Source organism: Pyrus communis, chromosome 1 (genome assembly GCF_963583255.1).
Source record: "Pyrus communis chromosome 1, drPyrComm1.1, whole genome shotgun sequence".
In the NCBI taxonomy this organism is placed as follows: Eukaryota; Viridiplantae; Streptophyta; class Magnoliopsida; order Rosales; family Rosaceae; genus Pyrus; species Pyrus communis.
The window spans coordinates 9,227,384-9,252,960 of NC_084803.1; the positions used below are offsets into that span (position 1 = coordinate 9,227,384).

The following is a 25,577-nucleotide window of genomic DNA, read 5'->3' on the forward strand; positions in this document are numbered from 1 at the left end:
GTTCGCGGCAAAATATTCTCCAGACTAAGGTCTTAAACAAATCTCATCATATTCTCGCATGACAAAGAGACGTGTTTCTGATTTCCTAACACTACATATAATCTCATCGTAAAAATACTACTAACGAATGGTTACAACAGCGAAAAATAAAATATGAATGGGGAATACACAACCACAAAATCCATAAGAAAACTAATTCAAACGGCCGAGAGGCTTGCCCATTTTCCAAGTTCGTACGGATCAGCGTAGTAATACAACTTAATTTTATTGGCCAACGACAAGCTTGCAGCCACCGGTACAGCTCTGGAACCAGCATCATCCTGCTCCGTTGGGTCATCAGCAAATGCTCTAATATCTCCAAGCAGTTTAAATATAATTCTGCGGGTTTGTATCTCTTGAGGGAAATCAAAGTACATGGCAGTTCCAGACTTGGCCTCTGGCAAGCGATATTCTGCAATCGTTACGATGCTGTGCGGTTCCTGTAACAATGTCTCCGGTAAGTTATCTTAAAAACACCGTAATCGATATGGATTTACAATTGCGCTAATTGAGCCACATCGAACTACCGTCACAAAAACCTCTTCCATCCTCACCAATCGCTTAACAATAAAGCAGGTGTAGGAAGTACCTGGACAGCAGATACTTGTATATACAGAACGGCTGGAGAGATGTGTCTCTCGTCTACAAGTGTTGCTGACGTATCCCAGATGCGTGCATTTGAAAAGGGTGAATGGGTAACCAGAGGCTTTATTGCACCAAAAGCATCAAGACGAAATCCGGCAAGCAAAGGTGATGCAGGAGAAAGATATTGCTCCAAAATAATATCATTGTCCAACAGCCTCTCAGCCTCAATGGGAACCTGAAAGAACAAAATATGACTAAACGAAACTGCGTGTAATAAAAAATCAATAATGAATCAAATTTTTTGAATGAAGAAAGCATGGAAACATGATTTTTTTTTACCCTAAATCTATTCAGTGGTGGACCTCTCTCCAGCCAGCCCTTCAGATTCATCGGATCGGAGCCTTGTGATGTATCTACCATCTCTTTTTTCACCGGGCTTCCGACTACCAGTATCCTTTTGGCATGAATACAGGGATCTCTTTCAACTTTTCCTCCAAAAGAGGCACGCCGAGTTACTTCTGCAAATGGATTTTCATCAAGAGACAAGAGATTCAAGTTGTCCAAATTAAGAGATTTTGAACCAGGTCGTTGAAGGCGTAATGTTATCCAAATAATGCGGCATCGAACTGGATTCCCAAATTCAAACTTCACATGCCTAGGCACTTCATTTTCTCTAACCGACTTTTCTGGTCCATAATATTCTGAGGAAGACGTGATCTGGGACTGCAAATCCCATTTTCCCATGCATGACCTTTCTTCTTTGTGTATTTTATTGCTGGCCCAGATTTGCACCTGTGCGACAGGTGAATTAGTCAAAACAAATACAGACGAAATCAATGTATGTGCAACAAAAAGGTGCAAAATTCAACAATTTACGAACAAAAAGAAGATATACTACAAAGCAAGATTTTCTGAAGACGTTCATTTACCAAATAAAATAAAAATAAAGACGAGAGTGTATAGATGACTTACGGTGGGAGCATCAACCTCAGAATAACCACATGGACTAATAAGCAAAACAACCCCACTAACATCAGAAAGGGTGCCAAGAACAATAACGAACTCAACACTAGTGGTACTAGGAGGAGCTTTCCAGTATGAATGTCGTGATCCAGATTCAAGAGGAGCAAGCAAGGACAAGAATGGTGCTGAATCTACTCCTGTTTCAACCTAAAATGGTCACAACAATCATGTAAAATACTGAAATCCATAACCAAACAGAGATTGAAATAAGACAAAAGTTTACTGCGGGAACCCTGAAACAAGAAAGTAAAAGAAGTAAAAAAATTACCGAGTGTAAAAAGCTGGCAAATGGAAACTCAGCTAGCGATTCCACACTGCCAAGTAATTTCTGCAGAACTTTAATAGTTCTTGGTCTATCCGGAGACTGATTCCTTTCAGAAAGACAATTCCTTACCGAATATCCAATCACTTGGGTCAAGGCCTCATGGGCAGCAGAATCTGCACGGGCACTTCTCCTCTTGCTTACCAAGACCCTGACGTAGTCCAAGATCAATGCATCAAGCACAGTATCATCGCAGCATCTTTTACAAATAACACTATCCAGCACGACTGTATGATTTGTTGAGACATCAACCTGGACACCATGGCCTGATCCCCCCTGATTTACCACACCATTGTAACTCATGGCCTCCCTTGAGCCATAGCCTACCAGAAGGGCCCCTCTCCCAGCACAGCAAACTTTACAACCTTTCCTTTCACATTGGGAACATAAGAAGAGAGATGGGGAAACTCCCCCTGATGATTCCGAAAAGGAAGCACGTGTAGGTGCATTAGTTTCAGCACGCACCTCACACATGCCGCCATAACAGCGCTCACCAAAGCTAGTTATATTCCAAAAATCTATTGCAGTATCATCAGTAGTCTCAAGACCAACAGCAGATGTAATTTTGTCTTCCAAGGATGCTTGTCCAAGCAGGGCAAGGGAGTTTGCAACTCTACACAATCTTCCCATGTATTGTTCATCAAGTAAAACATTAGGGTTTAGAGTAGCAGGAACAGTTCCTATAGTTAACAAAGCTCTATCCCTTTCAGCAGCAGAAATGTCCAGCCGAAGGCGTTCAATTTCAAGTTTCATGGCTTCCATGAAGTTTATTTTTTTTTCCTGTAGAAAGTAGGATTCATCAATAGTGGTTCGACAAAAGATTCCAAAGGACATCCTCTTTATAAGGTAAACCGCATAATAGCATAGTGGTTCAAAGAAACAATAGAAGAGTTAGTACCATACCATACGTGGCCCAGCAATGGATTTCAAACAATCAATGTACTGCTGGGAACTGCTATCTGAAGGTTTTCCATCATGTGATTTATGATCAGTTTCAGCACCATGATATTCAACAATAGCTTGGTCCAAGAAATCAAGCAAGTCACCTCCGTTGTCCTCAGCATTTCCTATCACTGGTGCAGCAAAGTGTTCTGAAAGCACAACCTCTCCAGTCAATAGGTCAACCAAATTGTTGGCAGATGCACTTGGTTGCACTGGTACCATCACATTTTCATTAGATGAAGCACCGGAAAATGGATTGGTTTTTGACCCAGAGGAAAAAAGATTGTTTTCATTCTGAAGGTTTTTGGCTTGTTCGGGTAATCTTGCACCAGGGCCTTCGTTAGTAAATACACCCTTCCAAGGAAGAGAAACTCCAAGGACTTCTATCTGCAAACAAATTCACAAAAGAATTATCATCCACTTGCAGGTTCTGCAATACCCATCCTCTCTATACCATGTACCAGAAAATCCAAATGGCTTAAGCTTCAACCAAGCTAGCTTTTCAATTCAGAACCTAAATAACTAACTGAAGAGTCATAAATCAAGGACAATCACATATCAATTAATAATTACACAAGTTGCTTTTTACCTCACCAAAAGTGATAGGGCTCTTTCCAGAGACGGCAGGATAAAATGTAAGGGCAACTACACGAGTAAGGAAGTCAAGTTCTCCTTCCAGTTCTTCAAAATCATACAATAATGGAAGGGTAGATGTATCTTGAGCATGAAGACGTGAACCAGCTCCTGTTACAGCCATATCCTCTGGACTAATTGCCCCTGTTAAGGGTATCAAGAGGTTTGTTCCATTTACACAATGAGGTATCGAAGCACCCTGTCATCAGAATCCAATAAAAGATTAGAAATTATGGGAGAAATCAGAAATTATATTAACTCAACACAAGTACATTTGCAACAAATGTACGACAATACAAGAAACTAACAAAAAATACCAAAACCAAAGTCATGAACTTCTTTTGTATTCTATATATTTAAGCTTTGGCAACTAGGTCCCTTGCATTTCATGGCTTAACCTAGTTGTTAGTCTTTACATCAGATAGGAACTAAAAGGATCCTCATCTTGTTTTAGCTGGATACCTGGGACCACCAATTCTACATTGGAATAAAGTTCAAAGCAAATTAAAGTTGTAGGAGCAGTGAAAGCAAGATTACAGACCTCCAAGACAAGTTTTAGCCCATCTAAAGAGCGTCCTGTCCTTACATCAACTGTTGATGGATAAGTTGAATCATCTACACCATGGGATATTGTGAGAAGAAGCTGACAAACATGGCAAGGTTCACCTAGATAGATAAAAAGTTCGACAACATCTGCCGCCTGTGGGCAAACCTGTGTGATAAAAACTATTCCAAATAAGAGACATAAAAGGATTCTGCAGAAAAAGACTATTATGGTACAGTCAAATGTTCCACGCAATGAAAACCGAAAGAAAAAGTACCCAGACTAGATCCTTTCTCTTGAAACTCAGAAGACTGGCTCCACCATTGGAACTTGGAAACATGTTAGCAACAGGCTTAAGGAAGAAACCAGATGGTCGAGAGACGACCTGCAAGATCACAATGCTTGGATGAGAGACTTGATGCTATTGCATTTTACAAAAAAGCAAACTGCAAAAATAAAATAATCATTTACAACTTTCAAGAAAATATCCAACAATTCAATGTAGAGAAATACACAAGTGAACACCATGCAATGCAATTAACAAATAGAAATTACATGCAATCAATATATAAATCACCATGCAATGCAATTAAATTAGTAAATAAAAGTTCATACAATCAATACATCATTATATAAATCATGAAAGCCAGAATCTATGGAACTCAAAATGCAAAGGTATTAAACTATGATCAGATCTAAAACCAACAATCACAGGAAATTCCAGGGAAAGCCAACATTTTGGGAAGATACACCAGTCTGTAATCTAAATCTGATGCCAAACCCAAAATCAATAGAGCATTTCCTACAACGATCAAAACCACTGTTACATTTTACAAGTAACAAAAGGGCCTTCCAATATGCAGCTGGTGATTCCATCCATTTGTAGTTAAATGGGTTGTGCTAACTTAGAATAACTTTTAAATTAATCTACGGCAGTTAAAACCTCTTGTTGCAACTTGTTAGATGAACCTAGCACAAAAAGAAGCATAAAATAAATGAAATTATTATCACTAAAATTCATCCAGAGCAGTCCCAGAATAACATACGTTAAGAGGGTGAAAAGAAACTGATGGAAGATGCTTGAATAGTCTCATGCCAAGAAATATTTCCAGTTGCTTTTGACGAGAGCTGTCTACAACTGCATTTTTATATCTCCGCTGCAAAGTAATTTTCATATTCTGTGCTGCAGAAAATTGTTTGAATTTTCCTGCATCGTCATTGAAGATGCTAAGGATTTGGCTATGCATAGCTTTCGAACCGGTATAAAGTGTTGCATGAATATCACCCGCAAGCAGAAAAATATCAGCAAGCTGGGATACCGGTGATAAAATTGTTGACCTCTTAAATTCCTCAAATGCCATATCAAATCTCTTCCAAGGTTTATCGGGACACGGATGCGTCCATGTTGTGGTCCTAGTATTGTGATCAATATAAAAAGTTTTCCCTGTTACTGCATCAGATCTCTTCTCCCAGCCTGGTGGCAAAGGAGCAGTATAGCCACCATAATTACTCATTGACTGATAACCAAATGCCAAATCACTATCAAGTGATATACAAAGCCGCCTACACTGCTCCACGAAAACCTGGAGGGAGCCAAAATAACTTGCAGCATTTGTCCTATCCAAAGAATCAGCACAGTTGAAACGTATCACACCATTTTGACGTGATCTTAAGCAGAAGGCGCCTTCAAAGTCATCATTGTAGATAATTTCTCCTCTGCAGTCCTTAATTCTTTCCCGCAAAGGCAAAAAATCTCCTTCAGAAATGCCTACGGAAACAGTGTGTGCTTTTAGATGTTTCCATAATCCTTCAATGGTTTGCTGTTCACCTTTTAACTTTATACTGGCATGCCAGTCATAATTTATCAAGTGAATTCGAGTATAAGGAAGTTTTCTAGTTGACTTTATGTAGTTTAAAGATTCCTCAAAATGTTGAACTAAAATACGTTCTGACTTTCCTTCTTCACTCCTAAGCAAGTTGATGCATACAATTGGCACAAACGCTTTTCTATTCCGACTCCCCCCAACGGCTACATCAAAATTTCGTGCATCATACCTCTTACTCAACCTCTGGTAGTACTCCGAACTTCCCTTATAAGGATCACTATCCGAAACGTATATTTCAGCTTCTGCAGCAGTAATCTTTAACTCTGCACCCCACCAAATTGGAATTGTGCCGCGTCGCCACACGTACGTGTTAAAAGGAACAGTTTGACCAGCCCTTCTAGGGACCCATACAAGTTGCTCACACTCCACTTCATTTCCTGTCAGACGCACATTCTTCATAAGTATGAAAAGTTCACTTAAAACATAAAGTAAAAGGAGAATGTTTTTCATTTAGAATGTAAATTCGTACTCCTAAATGAGAAGAATACAAATTACAATGTGAAGCCTTCTAAGCAAAAAATAAAAATGAAAAAGAAACACCATAGGTTAATGAATTTCATAAACAAAATATCAATATGTTGTTTTTCTAAATTACTTTCTATCCTCGATATTCTGAGAAATTCCACTGGAAGTCATTGACAAAATGACACAACCATGCGTATCTTCAAATATTAAAAGTTTCAGAGTTGTAAATAACTTAATAGGTCATGTTACCTGTGCTAAAACAAGAATTCAATCCCCTAGCCAAGTACCGAGTACCAGGATGCAACCTACTACGACGAGCTATGAGAGCAACAATTCCGTCCACCTTCCCTAAGGTTCCAAAAGTTCGACACTCCGCAAAACCCTACACATTAATATCAAGTAAGAGAACAGTATGAAAGGGTTAACTTTACATCTAATCACATAATTCCTTATGCTATCTTCAGATCTTAACAACAATTTAGCTTCTTCTTTTGCTCAGTCATATTCAATGAAGGCAAAATTGAGCACCAATCATAGATAAGTTCAACAACTTGTTGCCTAATATAATAGTTATGAAATCTATGCCACTATCAGTGGTAAATAATATGTACTAAAAGGGCTGCATAAGTGCGTATAAATTTAAGTACAAGTAAAAGCAGAGTTGAACCAGTTGGCTATAATTAGCATATCATGCATAGACTTGCACAATCACCATCACTAAATCGAGGTACTAGGGTAAGAAATCAGATAGTTAGATAAGGATCAGGTGAAAGAAGATAATAGTCAGATGAGCATCAATTTGAAGATACCAAGGAAGAAGCAAAACCTGCAGAAGAGTGACACAATGCTGCGGCAACCCAATGTTTTTGAAAGGCATCGAGAACCAGGTGTTCCAAACAAATTCATCATCAGGCTCACGCAAGCACATACGGCTAGGAAACGGTCGAGTGATATCCCTTGCCTCACAAAAGTAGTGCTTCCCATTAATGTCAAGATCAGTTAATTCATTAACATTTTTTTCTTCTCCTTTCCCTTGTGGTTGTGGATTCTGAAGTTGAATCTTGATCCATTGGCTCTCAGTCACCGTATAAATGCACCCTCCACCAGGCAAATTCGGGACACTAGCAGTCAACTTGGTGGCCACGAGAAGCAAACCAATGCTGCCCAAAGCAGCATAACCTAATATTGCATGCGCATAGGTCGTACTCCTACACGACCAGTGTGATCCGTCTGTAATGTAATCCAATGCTTCCTTTTCGGATTTGAAAACATCAAATCCTGGCTTCGCATTGTAGCGAAGCACTCCAGTTGTGGGATCAACATGTATGACCTGAGTGTCGAGCCTAGAAGACAAACTCGCAATTATATATACTTCACCAGTATCCAATGTCACAACTATAACAGATGTCTCCCTTATACCACCACCTGTAACATAGTTAAAATAAAACAGAAAGCATAAGCAACCTTGCAAAGAAAGAGAACTGTATGACTCTGCGCCCCATCACAATACACACACCTCAGAGTGTGTGTACGCATAGGGCGCTGTTATTAGCACTCCAAAATAGTCATCGTCCACTCTTCCGTAACAAAAGGTCGAAAACAACTATTTATATTCATGCAACAACCGCAACAATAAGAATTCAAATGTCAATTTAACAGACAAAATTCAGTGTTAAGGTGTTTTAAGCTATCAGAATCCGATTCGAAATACAACAAACACACAGACATGAAATGAAAAGCTCGCAAGCAAAGAATGCAAACTAAGAGCATACAATCTATACACACACACATACACAACACATATAATCGAACAGAAACTAATTATCAAGCTGAAAGCGAAAGAAGTGATAGAGGTCGCATTCGAAATTGAAAAGCGGTGGATCGCATCGCATCGCATACGTTACCAGCCGATTCCATGCGATCTCTTCCGTTAATGCGCGTTGCTGGAGGAATTGGATCTGACGGAGAGAGGAATGATACTACTGAAGGCGCCGGAGAATTGGAACAGCAGGCATCGAAGGGCGTCGATTGGATGCGCTCCACTCGGCAGAACTAACCGCTTCTTCGGTCTTACAGAATTGGCATCGGAAAAAAAAATGACGTCACGTAGGCAGGCACAGAGGAAGATAACGATGACTTGTTTTCTAAGGGGTGTACCACATTTTTGTTAATAAGTTGTTTATCTATTTATTTTTGGTACTAATTTGTTCTTATTGAAAACATTTGTGTTTCCCTTTTTCCCAAAAGAACAACATTTTTTTTTTGTGTTTGTGTTCGTCTCAAAACAACAAATAGGAACGGAATACGTACATGTTTTTTTATTAACTCTTTTATTTATTTTTTTTGAGATGAGTTTATTCTCTCACTTAGAAATAATGTACTTTATTAAATAAATTTTATAATCAAAATCGTTTAATCTCTTAATTTTTATTTAAAGATCATCCTTACAAAAAAAATTATTTAAATTAAAAATTGTTTAGTCATCTAAAATATATCAAATAAATGAAACATTCTAATTTTTTTTTTCCATTAGGTTTATTTAAAAATTATTTTTAATCAAGATGATAACTTATAGCCAAATTGTGAACTTAGGTCTGAGTTTAGGCAAAAAATTGAAAACTAAAAACTAGAATAGCTATAATATGATCCCTAAAAACTCAAAACACGTTTCTTTTCGGACACGTTGGCCCTTGATAAACCCCAAATCCCCAAAAATACATAAATTACCTCTCAAATCTTAAATGTTGTAGACTTTGAACACTGAAAAACTTAACTGGCGTTTGATAACTATGTCATTGACTCATTAAGTAAGTAGATGCACACTTGAAAAGAAACTTCTCCTCAATTACATTATGACACTTGACATATCGGATTGTGTTCTCGGTATATTAAAAATCTCTCGTACATTAATATTTTGTTGGTCATTCAATAATTGATGACAAGTAAGCACGTCTTAACAATAATGAAAATTATTGATAAACCTACAGTGTATGGACCATTTTATAATAATTTTTTTTGGTTTTTTAATAACATATTATCCCTTAAGTTTTGTCAACTCACCAGTTTAGTCTTTCGTGTTTCTAAACTCATCAATTTCTTTTTTTTTTTTTTTTCAGTTTTACTCAACGAATTTCATCCTTAACGTCAAACATGGTTAAGTTTTTAGTTATTATGCAAACATGTCATGCATGTGGAGCCCACAAACCCAATGGTCTAGCACCACTTCGATAAACAAAACAAAAAATGGTAGGTAGACCAATTTTTTAGATCACATTTACAAATTATGTAATGTATCATAAATAGAAAAAAAATACGTTAATCAATATTTAAATAATAATTCAATCACTAACACTTATATTATATAATTTAAAAAGATATTATTCTTAGCATTACCCAACAGAAAAAGAAAAAAAAACATAAATTACCTCCAAAATAGAGAAAATCGCGAAATATATAAAATCCGGTAAAATCGAGTATTTTTCTGTTAAATGAAAAAAAAAATGTAAAATGCCAAAACTCGCGGGAAAGAAAACTGAATACGGGAAAGTACAGGGACGTTGCGCCAAAACCCCACAAGAATGCCAAAAACAAGTACATGTCCCCACCGAAAAACGAGAGGCAAAGAAGAAGTTATTTCATTGGACGATTTTATTCCGTCATATCATCATTATCTTATTCTTTCCTCCGACTATTCCATATAAAATCGAATACCCATTTTTCTGATGACTGTAGCAAGAAGAAGCCGCAGAAGTAATAATTTTCTTTGCAAAAACACTTCCTTTTTTATGCAATTTAACGTTAGTTTAGGGTTATTTTGGCAAAGTGTTGGTGGAATTTGATTGTGTTTGTTGCTGAATAATTGAGTTTTGGTCGGCGGGGTGGTACGGCAATGTTGCCTGTTTGCTCAGCCACCTCAAGCTGTTCCTCCCATTCTCAGGTAACATCTACATGCTCGGTAAGCAAGTTTTTTCTTTAATCCAAACACACCCTTAAGATTCGAATAGTTATGCAAAAGTGAGTTAGGTCAGTTAATTGGCCCGTTCCTGGCCTAACAGATTAGAGTAGTTTAGAATGTCGCTTTTACAGGAGAAAAAGACTTTTTACATAAATAAGTATCAATTAAAGTATGACAAGTGAATAAAATGATGGGGCTTTCGCTCTAATTGAGCTCGTGAAATGTTTTTGTATAAAACTTATAGTTCTCGGGTGTTTTTTTTCCAATTTATTTTGGGGGGGGGGGGGGAGTGGGGAGTTGATGTGGTTTGTACATATTGAAGCATGTTATGATCAGCTTGTGGTGACAGAGAATTTGAAACAGCTAATTTTGTTTGACATTATGTCATATTTGTGAAACATTTTTGGTCAAAGTTATTGTGAAATTCCGAATTTGAAATTTACATGTGTGCAAATGAATTTCCCAGATTTCCATTCATGGAGGGTTGAATGCCAGTTCCCAGTTCCAGAAGGATCTTGAAGCCAGATACATTATGGGATACAGGGGCTCTCTGGGCTTGTCAAAGGCAATGCCTTTTCAAAGAGATTTCTTTAAAGCACACGCTACAAAGTCGTTGTATTCGACAGAACAGTCCGTCTCTGTGGATTTTGTTAACAGGTGTTCCCACTCATATGAACCAGACCATCTCAAGTGCAAGTATTCAGACATGTGTAGCTCTTCTACCGGAACCATGTATGAACAGCATCCGCCGGGAAGGGTGGAACTGAAGTTTGTAGACAGCTCTAGCCTATTGGCTCCTGATGAGGGACTCGTGGACTTTACTAATCCGTCAACTGAAAATGCAAGTGTCTTACCGGCAGCTGTAGAACCTGAAAGCATATCAGCTACTGATTTAACACCGGGGAATTCCATCTCTGTACCTGACTCCCTTGACGTGGATAGTGATCGATTATCCAGTGTGAAAACTAGTATTGAGGATTTTATTGATGGGGTTAGCAAGTCTTTCAGTGCTTCAGTAGATAAGGGCGAAGATATAGTTAAAACCTCTGTAGATACAATCACTTCATCAATAACATCTGTTGTTAAAAGTGCTACAGAAGCAGTGGATAATACTGTTGGCGGATTGTTTTCAACGGTGGATCAAACGGGACAATATGGTGGTAGTAAAATGACAAAATTTTCAAGCGACTTTAAGGAAGTCACAAGTAAAGGAGCTGTTGTTGCTATTGATGTCTTGAGACGTTCAATTGTTGTGGTGGAAGATTCTCTATCAAATGGGGCTTCCTTAGCTGTTAGTTCTTACCAGTCTGCCAAGGCCTTTCTCCCTCCTGACATCAGTGATGCGCTGAATTTGTCTGAAAAGAGAGTTGCAGAGTTCTTGGGGCCTGCCAAAACTGCTTTTCAACAGGTATTAATAGTACACGTCCATTATATAGGGCTATTTGGTTGAGCTGTAAAGGAAAATGAATTGTGGTTTGCAGAGTTGTACATTATTCTAAATAATTTGTAAGGTTCAAACTGGTTCTCTGAAAGAAAAAAAAAGGCCGGTTAGTTGATTTTGGTTGGATGCTTTTTTTTCTTCCAAACCATCATCCCCACTTTGTTATAGTTTCCTGTATATTGCGTTGACAACTTATGCTGGAAAGTATACTTTCCGTTATAAGCTTACATTATATGTTCAATCATTTATATCCTCAGTTTGCCGCTTTTGTAATGACAGTTTTCTGAGTAATATTGTCAGCTGAATCTGAATCTGTTGAATGCAGGTTTATATTTCGATTGAGGGGTTGGAGGAAAATCTTGGCTTGGACCCAAATGATCCCGTCATTCCATTTGTTCTATTTCTTGGCACCTCGGCGACTTTATGGTATGGATATCCTTCTGTTCTAAATGAAGACTGCTTTTCCTTTTCCATTTGTACATAAAGGATTATAAGTATCCTGCTGTGTGAGAAATTTATATTTCTTATCAGATATGCTGCAGGGTCATTTATCGGGTGTGGACATACAGTGGTTACGCTGGAGATTTATCTCCTCAATCGACATTGGAGCTCTTGACAGGGAAAGAGAATGCTGTGCTCATTGATGTCCGACCTGAGGCAAGATATTGCTTACTTTTTGGCCTTTATATTTGGTTGCGCTGATAATATTATCAAAATTTTGCCTACGGGGGCTGAATAAACCAAGAATCATTTTAACTGCCTAAAGTAAAAAACAACGTCCAGTGTTCAAATTCATGCTCCTTTGTACGTTCTATGATAGAATAAAAGCAAATTCTTCTCACCCTCAGTTTAAAGTATGACTTTAAATACTATTGCTAAGTGTTTGCTTCTCAAATTTGCCAATGATTGGATCTGGAATTTCCATTATGAAGGTTCTGAGAGAAAGAGAGGGTATTCCTGATCTTCGACGAGCAGCTCGCTTTCGCTATGCAAGTGTGTCCCTACCTGAGGTTGGCTTACTGTTAGATTGCAATTTTTTGAAGATATGAATGACATAATCGTATTACATATTTGCTAGGGTGAAAGCAGTCATATCCTCCTCTCCATATACTTTTTGTGCTTTTGTTCTGAACTTGTTGAACAAAATTTCAGGTTGATGGCGCTGTATGGAAATTAGTGAAGAGTGGAAGGGATCTTAATGACACCTTGACTGCTGCTGTTATTAGGAACTTGAAGGTTGTTCAGGTAAGCAGTTTCAGGCTTTTATATGCCTTAAAACTATACCAAGATAAAAGTTCTTATTTGAATCTTACTAAAAGTTTACAGGAAGATCTTGGACTGGGACCTAGCAATTCTCCGTTCTTTAGCGATGGTACCATATTTGGTGACCATGGACACCTGAAAGTATCTTACACTCTCCACCTGAAGAACTTCAATCACAATTTTTTGGCCAACAAAAATATGAGAAAGGAAATTCTAAGGATAAAAATCATTCAATTTCAAGTTTTTAGCACTGCCCTGGTGACCTTAGGTATATTATCATATTTTTCCAAGGACCCAAACAGGGTTGTATGCTCCTAAAAGAACTTTCACATCCGACAGCAGGATCTTATGCCTAAAACTATTGGAAAGTACGGTGATTAGCATCTGGTTTGAGTAATGAATAATGAGTTCTATGTGGTTTTGTACTCTGTGTAGGACAGGTCCAAGGTCATAGTTATGGATGCTGATGGTACTCGTTCCAAAGGTATTGCAAGATCCTTGAGAAAGCTTGGGCTCAAGGCAAGTATATAATGCAGGATAAAGATTCATATTTTAATTAACAAAATCATTAGGACTTTTCTTATGGTAACTCGTATGTCTCGTATCTTAAGAAAACCACTCAATTCATCTAAATTTTTGGTATTTCTGGAATCGCAGAGCAATTTCGTAGATACTAACACCTTGAGATGTTTAAATTACAGAAACCGTACTTGGTTCAAGGTGGCTTTAAGTCTTGGGTGAAAAATGGTCTCCGTATTAAGGAACTCAAACCTGAGACAACATTTACCATACTCAATGAGGTATTTATCACCGTGAAGCTGTTTATTCTTGTAAATTATAATAAATACAAAAGATGATAATATGCTGGTTGGTGAACTTCTACGATTGACATCTAATTCCCTTGATAATATCTGATGCGATTGCTTCCCTTTTAACAACATTGTTGGATTGCACTGGCTGAGGTTCTCTTGTATGTAACGTGGACCCATTTTTTCTGAACTTTGTTTCAAAAATTGTATCATTTTAGGAAGCTGAGGCAATTCTGGAGGATATCAGTCCTTCTCCGGTGCAAGTTCTTGGGTCTGGTGTGGTAAGACAAATTGTCTTCATTAGTTTCTACTTTCTACTTTATATTGATCCATCTTTTGTATTATGGAAACTGGATTTGTTTTGTGTTATAAAAATGTTTAACTGCCATGCAATTTCAAGTGCATTATTTGCTAACTTATGCAACTACCTTCTGTGCAGGGATTGATTGCAGCATTGTATGCACTACTAGGTGTGTATATGTGCCTTAAATTTATCTCTATAAAGAAATTGGATTGCTTATAGGGCACATCGAAAGTGAAGTTTCATTTTAAGATTTACCAATTTTTACATTCATTTTTCCTTCCCTTCTGCCGGATTTCTTCTCCATCTCTAATTAGCATGATTCACTGTATTACAGAGTGGGAGAAGACATTACAACTGATTGGCGTTGTTGGTGTTGGTCAGGTATTATAATCTTCCCAGAATGGGTGCTTTAGTTTTTAATTCTTCCCCTTTTTCGTTGCTCATTTCTTTTATTCCACCAGACCATTTATCGGCGGGTGGCATCTTATGAGACCGCAGATGATTTTAAGAAAGATGTGAGGTAAAGCTAACTACATGAGGCCCAGTAGATTGTGTCTTCAAACAGCCAAAAACCACGTTATTTAGATTGTGCTGATTCATGTCGTTTTATTGTGGCCGCTATGTTATTTTCATTGAAGGCTCCTGCTTTCTCCTGTTAGACTGGGGGCTCAGGCACTATCATGGACTGCCGGAAAATTGGAATCAAATGGCATTGGACTGCCAACATCTCCTTCATCCTCAGATGTCAAAAACCGAGTATTGCAGGCTGCTGCAAAGCATGAATCTCAACCGTCTGATACAGAAGGCATCCAAGATCCATCTCCTGACTCAAAACTTCCAATCAAAGAGAATGCTGATCTGTCAGAAGCATAAACGTTGATGTTTTCTTGCAGTAGGCTGCACTACTTCAATAGAACCTCGCGTTCTAATTCGAAAGTCGATCTGAGCTGTATTAGCAAGCTAATGAAGGTTACTTAAGCTAATTAAGTGATAATTCTGTTAGAAGATACACTCTGAATTAAGGTTGTGCAAAATTATTAATATTATTGTTATTATTATTATTATTAATATTTTAGACTCTTCTTTCTGTGGTTCACTAAAAGTAAGTGTCGTATAAGAATCAAGGATGCTTGTTGAGCAAGGAGATTGACAGTAACCAACGTGACAATTCATAAGGCAACTTTGACAAGTTGGCTCTCTCAAGTTTACTCCGTATACAAGCCAACTCTCTAAAGACAGTAAGACCCCCTATTTTAATATACATAGGCGATGTTGACGATATCATGCGAGATCGTCCTCACACTCATGTGAGTCGAATGCGAGACATATTATAGTTAAATTTAGACGAATGTGACATCTCCTTCAATCAAATGAAATGATTACAACTACCATTAAACTTCAAATGTCAGTTGATATCATACAAGGACTTGTTTTCTTCAAAACTTGATTTTTTTCTTTCTTTTTTTGGCTTTTTAGTTAAAAATGATCATTGAAATTAGTATAACTCTTTACTTTGATCCATGAGATTTGAAATCAATAGAACTGTTTATCGAGTTTGTCCACCCTTAATCATTTTGGTCATTCCGTGATAAATCTCCGTTTAATGAGGAAGAAAATGACAAAAATATTCTTAGTTTTTATTATATCATTTTGGGCCATTCCTTTTTAGATTAAAAGTATTTTTGTCATTTGATCCTTATTTAACAGAGAGTTTTCATAGAATGATCCAAATAATTGTTGATGGACTAATTCAGGGACTACTTATATCAATTTCAAATCTCAAAGACCAAAGTCATGGTTATACCAATCTTAATTATCATTTTGAATAAAAAAAAAAAATTTGGGATTTTGGTTCAAGACAAAAAGACGAATCTCTGTTTTGTTAGCAGCAGAAAGGTTTCTAGAGATGACATGCATAGACGAAAACAGTTTCGGTCACGGCCAAGAAAATGTTGGTAATAATTTCGATGAACTGCAATTGCGGTTAAGCTTTTTTTGGATTCCGGCAGCCTCAAGAGTTAAAGTCTGTTCCCATGTGAAGGAGGATTAAAGCTCAAATAATTAAAGTGCGTTTAATTTTATATCCAATATTTTGTACTTGAATTTTTCTCTCCAGTATCGTTCAACTATAGTAACAAATAAATTTGTGAAGTGAACACGATGTCGGGCTTGTCTTCGGTAGTTCAAAGTCTAACTTTTTCGGCAATTTTTAAAATTTGATTTTTTAAAATCAATTTAATATTAATTTTTACCGTTCATTTTTTAGGATTTTTTTTTCCGTCTCTCATTTCATTCTCTTTTATTTGAATGATCATTATTAAATCACGTTAATATTTTATATTAATTTTTTTATAAAAGAAGGAAAAACAAAATAGAGAACATGAGAAAAGAGGATGGAAGATGATGAAAATAGAAAGGATTAGCCCATTTTTACGAAAAGAACTTGATTTTAATCAAAACTTGGATACGTATCCATCCGTAATTGGTGTGACCGCTGAATTCTTAAGTAGTGTTCATTTTTTATACTATTTCTGAAAAGAAATGGAATTATATCATATCTTTTGGCCCGTTTTCCAAAGATGACAAAGACGGATACCAGGTCAGACTTGCATATACGGTTGTTTGCCAGTAAAACCACCAGAGCCAACCTCCTATTTCTCTCAGCTAAGCTCCTCCTCTGTCTTTCTCTCGAGTCTTAGCCCAGAAAAATGGCGAAACCCCGATGGGATTCTGCTCTCAAATGCTTGATCATCCTCCTCAATCTCCATCTGGGCAGTGTTTTTTCAGCTCCTCCGGCCAACCCATTTGACCAGCAGAAATTGGACAGAGTTGCCGAGCTCCCAGGGCAGAGCTTCAACCTCAGCTTTGCCCACTTTTCTGGGTACGTCCCTGTCAATGAAGAAACCGGGAGAGCTCTTTTCTACTGGTTTGTCGAAGCTGCCGAGGACCCTCACTCCAAGCCCATTGTTCTCTGGCTTAATGGAGGTCCACCCTTCAATCTTCTTTTCTTTTCTTTTTTTTGCATCAAGCTCCAATTTTTTTGCATAAGGCTTCATTTTTTTAAATCTTTGTGCATATAGCTTCTCATTTTTCTTTGCGATGGTGCTGCTTTGACTTTTGTTTGCTGCTAAAATTTGGCATGTCCTTCCATTTTGTTTAATATTTGGAATACATTTCTGGGAAAAAAAATTGTTTTTTGAGGTGCCCAAAAATCTTTTGAGCGTTCGGATGAACTTGTTAGGTAGAAAGTTGATTAATTTCCTATTCATTTGCTTGTGAGTAGTTTTTTCTTGAGTTTTTGTTGCCAATTTGCTGTTTCTTACTTGGTATAGAATTTTGTTTGAATGGTTTCTGACCTCCTTAGGACCTGGATGCTCATCCATTGCGTATGGTATGGCCGAAGAAATTGGCCCGTTTCATATCGAGGCAGACGGGAAGACCCTGTATTTGAACCCTTACTCTTGGAATCAAGGTGAGAAGCTTTTCATAACTATGTTCAATTACATGAGCTAAAATGTACTGCTACGAAAAGGTATCAGCTAGACCGCTAGAGGTTTTGGGTTGTACTATCTGTGAGGAATGTTACAAATTGTGTATTTATCAGTTACGTCTATGAATGATATGTATAGGTCAGGAGTAGGGCATATTTTCAGAATGATGAAACCATTTCTTATTAGTTCTTTGCAGATACATTCTATGCAAATGCCTGATTCCTTTTACATTGTTTGCAGTTGCTAATGTTCTATTTTTCGATTCACCTGTTGGAGTTGGGTTTTCTTATTCGAACACTTCTTCTGATTTGCTATCCAATGGAGATAAAAGGACGGGTACTATCTCATGTCTACTTGTTATGCTTCAAGCGATTTATGTTGTTAGTTTATGCATGTCAGTTTATTAATTTCTGTTGTTTTGCAGCCGATGATTCTCTAACATTTCTATTGAAATGGTTTGAGCGCTTTCCCCAGTACAAGGGAAGAGACTTTTACATTACAGGAGAGAGCTACGGAGGTATATTGAACTTATGTTATTTATATTAATGTAATATAAATAATTATTGTATTTTGGTGTATTATTTATGACTTGATTGGTTCCATCTTGTGTACCAGGACATTATGTTCCTCAGCTGAGTCAAGCAATTGTAAAGTACAACTTGAAAACTAAGGAAAAAGCAGTTAATCTGAAGGGTTATATGGTATATGGACTACATGCTTTTCTAAGGAAAAGGTTTGGGATATTTTACGTTGTTCAAACACATCGAAATAACAAAGTATATTTGTTTTGCAGGTGGGAAATGCTCTAACTGATGATTACCATGATCACTTAGGCGTTTTCCAATTTATGTGGTCGGCTGGTTTGATTTCCGATCAAACTTACAAGTTGCTGAACCTTCTGTGTGACTTCCAGTCATTTATACACACCTCAAATTCATGTGATAATATTCTTGACATTGCTAATGCGGAACTTGGAAACATTGACCCTTACAGCATCTACACTCCTTCATGCCCTGCTAATGTTAGCCAGTCAAATGGGCTGCGGAAACGAAGGAATGTGAGTGCACAATAAACTTCCTAGTAAACTGCATTCGAGTTCGTCTCTTACTTTAAAGTTCTTAATGAATCAAGGATTTCCTTTCTTTCCAAAAAGAATATGCTTGCAAGATGTGTCATCATACTGATGCCGAAATGTGATTCCATTTGATAGACGGTTGGCCACATCAGTCAGAAATATGATCCTTGCACCGAGGCACACTCAGTTGTATACTTCAATCTACCTGAGGTTCAAAAGGCACTTCATGTTGATCCAGATCACGCACCATCTAAATGGGCAACATGCAGGTAATCAGTTGAAAAAAGTGCTTCATGCTTTTGATTGCATTAGAACTTTTGGTTTATAATGAGCCAGTCCTGAAGAGCATTGATGGCTCAAGACTTCAGGAGCTTTGGCTAACCCTATTTGCGTCTACTAAATATGGACTTTGATTGAATAAATTGTAATGGTTAAGAAGGTGAAGAATACATTGAAGTTTTAGTCAACCACCATCTTGCCTCCATCTGTGGGTGGTGGAGCAGAAGCTGCGTAAAAATGTCTTGCCTGCAACTGGGATATGTTATCCTAATTTGCATCTGGAATTTAAACAATGTATAAAATTTTGTTTTCCCCGCTTATATTAGGGTGGAAAGGTTTACATATTATGTAATCCCATATTTTGTTGTTTTGTAGTGATGTGGTAGGTATGACTTGGAAGGATTCTCCTAGGACAGTGCTGGACGTTTACAAGGAGCTGATACATTCAGGACTGCGTATATGGATGTTCAGGTCCCTCTCATCACCATGCTGATATAGATTCGATGCTTCTTTAAATTTTGGGGATTAGTTCCAAAAAAATATAATTAACTTCACTCAATCCTTTTGTTTTTCATGGTCGTTATATAAACAGTATGGAATAATGTGTTGATTGTAAAGGAGGCATTTTTGGCACATGGTTTGGGAATACCATTTTTGTATAGTTAACTTGCTGGTACTCATCCTACTTTTGCTGTTTTTCCATCTTTGGCAGTGGTGATAATGATGCCGTAATCCCAATTACATCTACCCGATACAGTATAGATGCTCTTAAGCTTCCAACTGTCAAACCTTGGCGTGCATGGTACGATGATGGGCAGGTAAAGAACCTCTGGGAACTATTCTCTCCCCATTAGAAACAGGATACGAATTAAAATTCTTGTTTCAAACATAGAATTATTACTTTGAAACTACATATTACACCTAGAATAGTTTTTATCCTTCAAAAACAACATGATGTAATACAGTTACCCCTCGTTAATTAACAGGTTGGAGGATGGACACAAGAATATGCCGGGCTGACATTTGTGTCGGTGAGGGGAGCAGGCCATGAAGTTCCTCTGCACAAACCCAAGCAAGCTCTCACACTCATCAAATCCTTCTTGTCAGGATCTTCAATGCCAGCGTCCGAACAACTTATCATGCCAGCATCCGAACAGCTTATCAGCGACTCGTGAAGGTTTCATTTCGCACTTGGTGCTGAATGAGCAGGAAGAATTCATCTACTGTAAGGCTTGGTTACTCATGTCTCCTTTCAAGACGTCGTTGTAAACTAAAAAAAAAGACGGGAAAAAACTGGTGTGACCGTCAACGTAGAAGTTGGAACAGGCTGTGCCCTTCAATAATCGTAGTGCAAACTGCTATGCAAACGCAAACTTGCCATTTGTATCCTTAAGATTGTCACCCCTCGATCCCTTTCTTTTTTCTAGTAGCCTTGTTAAAATATTTTAATCTGGCATTGGCTAAAAGGATGCCTTTCAAATTTGAATTTTCATTTCGGTAGTTTAGATTTTAGAAAGTCGCTGGAAAAATTTATTTTAATTTGATGTTGGTTGGATGCACAAGTGTCATTTTGCATATGGTTCAATGTTCTATTTAGGTTTATAGTTTTCATGCATTCAGGTTCAAAACTTCCTGTTCTTCAAATTAATGTAATAGCTTTGTGTTCTCTGTCTCGAGAAAATTTTAGTGTGCTGGTAACATGGTCTTGGTACATCAAGTACGTAATATAAATGATTAAATCACTGAAGAAAAAAAATTAACCGCTTATATTACACGATTTATATCAAGCACATTGAAATATTTCTTCTTTCCGTTTCCTTCAATTCAGTTCTCATCTCAATTATGTTATTAATCACTTATATTACGACACTCAGTATATTGATTCATATCCCGCACACTGAAAAATTTCTCCACCCCTCCCCCTTAGTTCGGTTCTCATCTCAATGCTGTTTAATGTTCAAAAACGTTCATCCCTAAGGTCACTTTTTAAAGATCAATTTTGTTAGATGACAAACGACTTTAAGCTGATAATGTGGCTTCTACCCTTAAATTACCAAAAAGGTAAGGGACTGATTGGCAAATAGTTTCAGAACAAGTTAGCTTCTCACGTGCGGGGCCTTATCACGTGTAAGTAAAATATCAAGCAAGCACACCAACCGAACGAACCACACAGGGCGGAAGAAGAAGATGATGCCCAGATGCTCTGTTCAATCGACCGACGCTCAGCTCTTCCAGAGCATAAATGGCCTCCAACAGCTTGCCGAAACGCACCGTTTCAAGGTTCGCTTTGCTATCCATTTTCGCTTTCCTTTCACCTGATTATTCGTTTTCTTTAAATTACAAATTCAGATTTTGCCTGAAATCTCCTCTCCTAGCTTAATCCCAGTTTTATGCATAATTAAGCACAACAAAAAAAATAAATAAAAGGCTTTTGGGTTGGCTATATGAATCCTAGAGAGCTATTGTGCTCGGTTTTGTGTCACGTCTTTCGTTTGTTCCAAGTACTCTTAAGTCTTTTCTTAGAGTCTCTTCCAAAGTCTTTCTAGGTTTCCTCTGCTCATTCGATCCTGAATTCCGTAATTAAGCACAAATAGAACTTTTTACAAATCTTGGATTAAAAAAAAAAGAACTTATTCAGTAAATGGAAGCTAAATAATTAATAAAACACGTCCTGCCATTGTCCCTTCGATAAAGAAGATCTCTGAAAATTCATTCACTTTGGAGACCGTTGAGCTATTCATATGTGTTGTCGACGATGGTTATGTTAACAAGTGACATCCTCAGATTGAATCGTCAATTTGTTTGATACATATGGATGATTGAACGGTCTCTGGATCAAATAACGGTTTCTAGAGATTGATCTTTAGATGACGATGAAGGGAATGAACAGTTTGTATGATAAAACTATGCCATGTCACCATTGGAGGAGGAGTGGTTTCTTGCATGTAAGCAAAGCAATGCCAATAGTGAAAGGTTCTAGTTTTGATCGAAAGATTTATTAGAAGTTCTATATGTGCGTATTTTCGTTGATTTAGTGAGCTTGAAGTGATTTCATAAGCTTTCCAAAACTTCAACTTACAATATAAATTATGTGTTTGGTGAAGTGTGTGCAGGCCTGGTTCTTGGATCAGTTTGGAGTTCTCCATGATGGGAAGCAACCTTACCCTGGTGCAATTTCAACATGTATGTTTTCATCTGTTTGTTTTGGCATTTGGGTAAGCTTCTGTTTTAGTTGGTAGTGCAACAAGTCGTTCTAGTCTCGATTAAGCAATGAGGCAGCGGTGATTTGTTTGAACTTGTTCTTGTTTAATAGTGAAGAAGCTAGCAAGCAGTGGTGCAAAGATGGTTATTATAAGTAATTCATCAAGACGCTCGTCTACAACCATGGATAAATTGAAAAGCCTCGGGTTCGATCCTTCTCTTTTTGTAGGAGCCATCACTAGCGGGGAACTGACACATCAAAACTTACTAAGGTTGACCACCAAACCATGTATTCTTTGAACAATATCAATACTATATGAGGGCTCGCATGTAGGTTTCCAACAATATGATAACATTATGGCTCATTTGCATTGGTATTACGACGAACTGTTTAATTTCTGCAACCATCCACATTGTAACTTCTCCTGTATGTTGTCATGTAAAAGGAGAGATGATGCTTGGTTCGCTGCACTGGGAAAATCTTGTATTCATATGACTTGGAGTGCTCGTGGTACCGTATCTCTTGAGGTACAGCCATTGTTAACTCTGGAGGCCATTTTTCTCCCTTCCTCTAGTGTATCACACTTTCTTGAAGGAGCCTTTGGGGGCTTTCTTTCTCCCCCGCCTCCTTCAGGCGTCCGTTAAGATACTATTTGAATTTTATGGCATAGTGGCTTTACTTTTCAGTAAGACAGGAATCTCATCATTTACTGTCACTGATTTTAAGAAAAATATCCTTTACAGGCCAAATATGATTTGTAAAAGATTCAAGATTGAATTTTTTTATTTTTTATTTTTTAATCCACACGCATTAAAATTTCCCCAGATTCGCTTAACAGAAAAATCTAGCTATGGAAATCATGAAATTGAAAACCTAGTCATATGATCTTACTATTACTTTATCAATCTCTTGTAGGGATTGGGATTACAAGTTGTGGAGAATGTTCAAGACGCCGAATTTATTTTGGCCCATGGCTCTGAAGCCTTGGGGAGTCCTTCTGGTGATGCGATTCCAATGAAACTTGAGGAACTTGAAAGTATATTGGAACAATGTGCTGCTAAACACATCCCTATGGTGGTAGCAAATCCAGATTTTGTGACTGTTGAGGCTAGAGCTTTGCGTGTAATGCCTGGTAATGCTATTTATTTGGCTGAATACAATACCCATGTATATGATGGATATTTTTAGCTGTGTTGATTGTTTGCTTATGTGTGCCTCGTGAATTTTCTATTAGGGACTTTGGCTTCCAAGTATGAAAAGCTCGGGGGTGAAGTGAAATGGATGGGCAAGCCTGATAAGGTAATTTAACGACATTGTTCTGGTTACCATTGATACTGACTTTTCCCTTAATATATATTGCTTTTGCACTCTACTGTCTTTCTTTCTCTTGGTTGCATCCAAGCACATAAATGTGGTCAAGATATTGAGCTCGCGATCTGACCCTTGTATGAGTTTTACATATTTGGTGTTCCCTAACATAAATCTTTTGCTCCACTCTTGTGCAACTTCTTTAATTGTTTGACTGTCAAATAGTTTAGCGAGGTTTTAGATTTGTGACTTTTTATTCAGTAAAGCGACTTGAAATGCTTTTTAATGCTACGTGCATTCTTCTCACATTGTTCCTTGATTTGGCAAATGGATATGTAAACCTTATCTCAAATACGATATTGTGAATTGTTTCCCAGTTATTTTGTTTCATAGATTTCTCCGTTCTCTTTGCTTTCCTTTCTGACAAGCTTAATTATACGTTTTTACACAGATCATCTACAAATCAGCTATGGACTTAGCTGGTGTAGAGCCTGCTGAATCTATCGCAGTTGGCGATTCTCTTCACCACGACATCAAGGGTGCAAATGCAGCTGCAATCCAATCAGTTTTTGTCACCTGTGGGATCCATGGAAATGAACTTGGACTCAATAGTTTCGCGGACGTTGCAGATTTATCTTCCGTGCAAGCTCTTGCTTCCAAATACGATGCATACCCGTCGTACGTGTTACCTGCATTCACATGGTAGAACTAGAATCCCATTGTAAACATTAATTAACACTAGTTTCGTATCACATTTACGATTTTTTCACAGATGGATCATCCGTACTTGCGTTTATCGATGTTTGAGACCTTGAACCATTTGAGTTTTTGACCTGTTTTGGATGAGTGAAGATCAAGGATTTAGATTCATACACTGATTCTTACAAGAAAGTAGCTAGTTATTTGACGTGACGTAAATCTTTTCGATAACTTGTTTTTATTAATTCGGACGTTAATGCATACTCCTTGTGTTGGTGCTGCCATATTTATAGACAGACGTATCAAGGATGTTAACAGGGGTGAGTTTGGTTTCGATCGGTTCGGGTTTTTGTTGGCCGAAACTGAAAACCAAACCAAAGTTTATGTGCGGTTTATATTCATGTTGGTGTACAAAGTTTGCTCAAAGTTTTAGGAATGCAAGTACAAGTTTCAGGAATCAAATCAACGAATAAAAACACTACACAGATTGGAAGGAATCCGTATCCTCTGACTGTAAGTAACTGTAACGTTGAGGAATAAAAAGCTTTTTTGTCTTCATCAGACGATATGTTTATTACAAAATATGTTAAATTAGGAAACTAACGAGGTTTGAATTTACGCTGTGATGTAAGAATATCACTTCTCTCCACCATGGTGGTAGAGGGTCACTTGCGAATAAAAAGCTTTTTAACCTTTCCAAATCTAGGCCAGTTTAATGATAAATTGGAGGAGGTTAATTTATTTGTCAGTTCATCTTTTTAAGAATTAGAAAGAATCAGAGGCGCATTTCAATCTTCCCTAACTACTATTGTTTGATTCACAAGCACAAAGAGTCAAACGTAAAACGTGTCGTGTGGAATACAAATATGAAATTCGTCCCCAATCACTTGTTCTAATTATTCTCTAGTGGTCTCATTCTCATTAAAAAAAAAAAAAAAAAAACTAACTAAGAGTCCAAAAAAACTTTGGTTTTAATGAAAAATGACAAATGAAAGTATAGTGAATAATACTAAAAAAAAAGTAAAAATGAACCGTAACAGAAGTGTTTCGTTAAAACTCTCTAAAAAAAAATTATAATCACACCCGTTTGATTTTAATATAAAAGTCGGTGGTCGACATGTGTTTGCTGTATTTTCTTCTTTACTGTTGAATTTTTTAATTTTTTAATTTATTTGGTAAAACCCAACAGTTTATGACCGCAATCAATTCCCTTGAATTATGAGATCAGAATTTCCTAAGAATTGTAAGATCTATTTCTATAGGCCGTCAGATTGATCTGACGGTAAATATAATATCTAAAATAATATCAGTG

General features: G+C 37.4%; 4 protein-coding genes across 6 annotated transcripts; 3 read left to right on the forward strand and 1 right to left on the reverse strand.

Moving 5' to 3' along the window:
- Window positions 1-51: 51 nt before the first annotated feature.
- LOC137733557 (probable phosphoinositide phosphatase SAC9) lies at window positions 52-8,615 on the reverse strand. The gene is made up of 13 exons (XM_068472696.1): window positions 8,344-8,615; window positions 7,266-7,864; window positions 6,689-6,821; window positions 5,135-6,351; window positions 4,366-4,473; window positions 4,086-4,256; window positions 3,501-3,743; window positions 2,873-3,298; window positions 1,916-2,749; window positions 1,597-1,794; window positions 964-1,416; window positions 629-859; window positions 52-479 (listed from the first exon to the last, which is right to left on the reverse strand). Exons 1-13 carry the CDS (start codon window positions 8,354-8,356, stop codon window positions 198-200), a joined length of 4,908 nt encoding a protein of 1,635 aa, XP_068328797.1. The 5' UTR covers window positions 8,357-8,615; the 3' UTR covers window positions 52-197.
- A 1,500-nt stretch (window positions 8,616-10,115) lies between these two features.
- On the forward strand, window positions 10,116-15,279 carry LOC137743244 (uncharacterized). 2 transcript variants are annotated; one of them, XM_068483121.1, is made up of 13 exons: window positions 10,116-10,394; window positions 10,861-11,802; window positions 12,161-12,261; window positions 12,378-12,492; window positions 12,768-12,845; window positions 12,988-13,080; window positions 13,534-13,617; window positions 13,800-13,898; window positions 14,126-14,188; window positions 14,347-14,377; window positions 14,546-14,592; window positions 14,673-14,731; window positions 14,850-15,279. In XM_068483121.1, exons 1-13 carry the CDS (start codon window positions 10,329-10,331, stop codon window positions 15,082-15,084), a joined length of 2,013 nt encoding a protein of 670 aa, XP_068339222.1. In that variant the 5' UTR covers window positions 10,116-10,328; the 3' UTR covers window positions 15,085-15,279. The 2 variants fall into 2 exon arrangements, with proteins under 2 accessions (XP_068339222.1, XP_068339228.1); XM_068483127.1 differs by having other exon boundaries at window positions 10,117-10,376.
- Window positions 15,280-16,785: 1,506 nt separating this feature from the next.
- On the forward strand, window positions 16,786-20,548 carry LOC137743259 (serine carboxypeptidase II-2). Its single transcript, XM_068483131.1, has 10 exons — window positions 16,786-17,196; window positions 17,576-17,683; window positions 17,943-18,038; window positions 18,127-18,219; window positions 18,318-18,403; window positions 18,496-18,759; window positions 18,913-19,046; window positions 19,432-19,527; window positions 19,769-19,874; window positions 20,043-20,548. Exons 1-10 carry the CDS (start codon window positions 16,920-16,922, stop codon window positions 20,229-20,231), a joined length of 1,449 nt encoding a protein of 482 aa, XP_068339232.1. The 5' UTR covers window positions 16,786-16,919; the 3' UTR covers window positions 20,232-20,548.
- Window positions 20,549-21,057: 509 nt separating this feature from the next.
- On the forward strand, window positions 21,058-24,436 carry LOC137743265 (uncharacterized). 2 transcript variants are annotated; one of them, XM_068483135.1, is made up of 7 exons: window positions 21,058-21,336; window positions 22,170-22,239; window positions 22,370-22,529; window positions 22,704-22,785; window positions 23,174-23,390; window positions 23,493-23,557; window positions 24,018-24,436. In XM_068483135.1, exons 1-7 carry the CDS (start codon window positions 21,244-21,246, stop codon window positions 24,270-24,272), a joined length of 942 nt encoding a protein of 313 aa, XP_068339236.1. In that variant the 5' UTR covers window positions 21,058-21,243; the 3' UTR covers window positions 24,273-24,436. The 2 variants fall into 2 exon arrangements, with proteins under 2 accessions (XP_068339236.1, XP_068339243.1); XM_068483142.1 differs by having other exon boundaries at window positions 21,258-21,336; window positions 22,170-22,271.
- Window positions 24,437-25,577: the final 1,141 nt, after the last annotated feature.

Coding starts and splice junctions, on each gene's coding strand:
- LOC137733557 (XM_068472696.1), bottom strand. Junction 2,750..2,872: donor CCATTGCTGGGCCACGTATG/GTATGGTACTAA, acceptor TACTTTCTACAG/GAAAAAAAAATAAACTTCAT. Junction 860..963: donor CACCACTGAATAGATTTAGG/GTAAAAAAAAAT, acceptor TTGTTCTTTCAG/GTTCCCATTGAGGCTGAGAG.
- LOC137743244 (XM_068483121.1), top strand. CDS start 10,329: ATGTTGCCTGTTTGCTCAGCCACCTCAAGCTGTTCCTCCCATTCTCAG. Junction 11,803..12,160: donor CCAAAACTGCTTTTCAACAG/GTATTAATAGTA, acceptor TGTTGAATGCAG/GTTTATATTTCGATTGAGGG. Junction 13,899..14,125: donor CATTTACCATACTCAATGAG/GTATTTATCACC, acceptor GTATCATTTTAG/GAAGCTGAGGCAATTCTGGA.
- LOC137743265 (XM_068483135.1), top strand. CDS start 21,244: ATGATGCCCAGATGCTCTGTTCAATCGACCGACGCTCAGCTCTTCCAG. Junction 23,391..23,492: donor AGCTTTGCGTGTAATGCCTG/GTAATGCTATTT, acceptor ATTTTCTATTAG/GGACTTTGGCTTCCAAGTAT. Junction 23,558..24,017: donor GGATGGGCAAGCCTGATAAG/GTAATTTAACGA, acceptor GTTTTTACACAG/ATCATCTACAAATCAGCTAT.
- LOC137743259 (XM_068483131.1), top strand. CDS start 16,920: ATGGCGAAACCCCGATGGGATTCTGCTCTCAAATGCTTGATCATCCTC. Junction 18,039..18,126: donor CAATGGAGATAAAAGGACGG/GTACTATCTCAT, acceptor GTTGTTTTGCAG/CCGATGATTCTCTAACATTT. Junction 18,220..18,317: donor TACAGGAGAGAGCTACGGAG/GTATATTGAACT, acceptor CTTGTGTACCAG/GACATTATGTTCCTCAGCTG.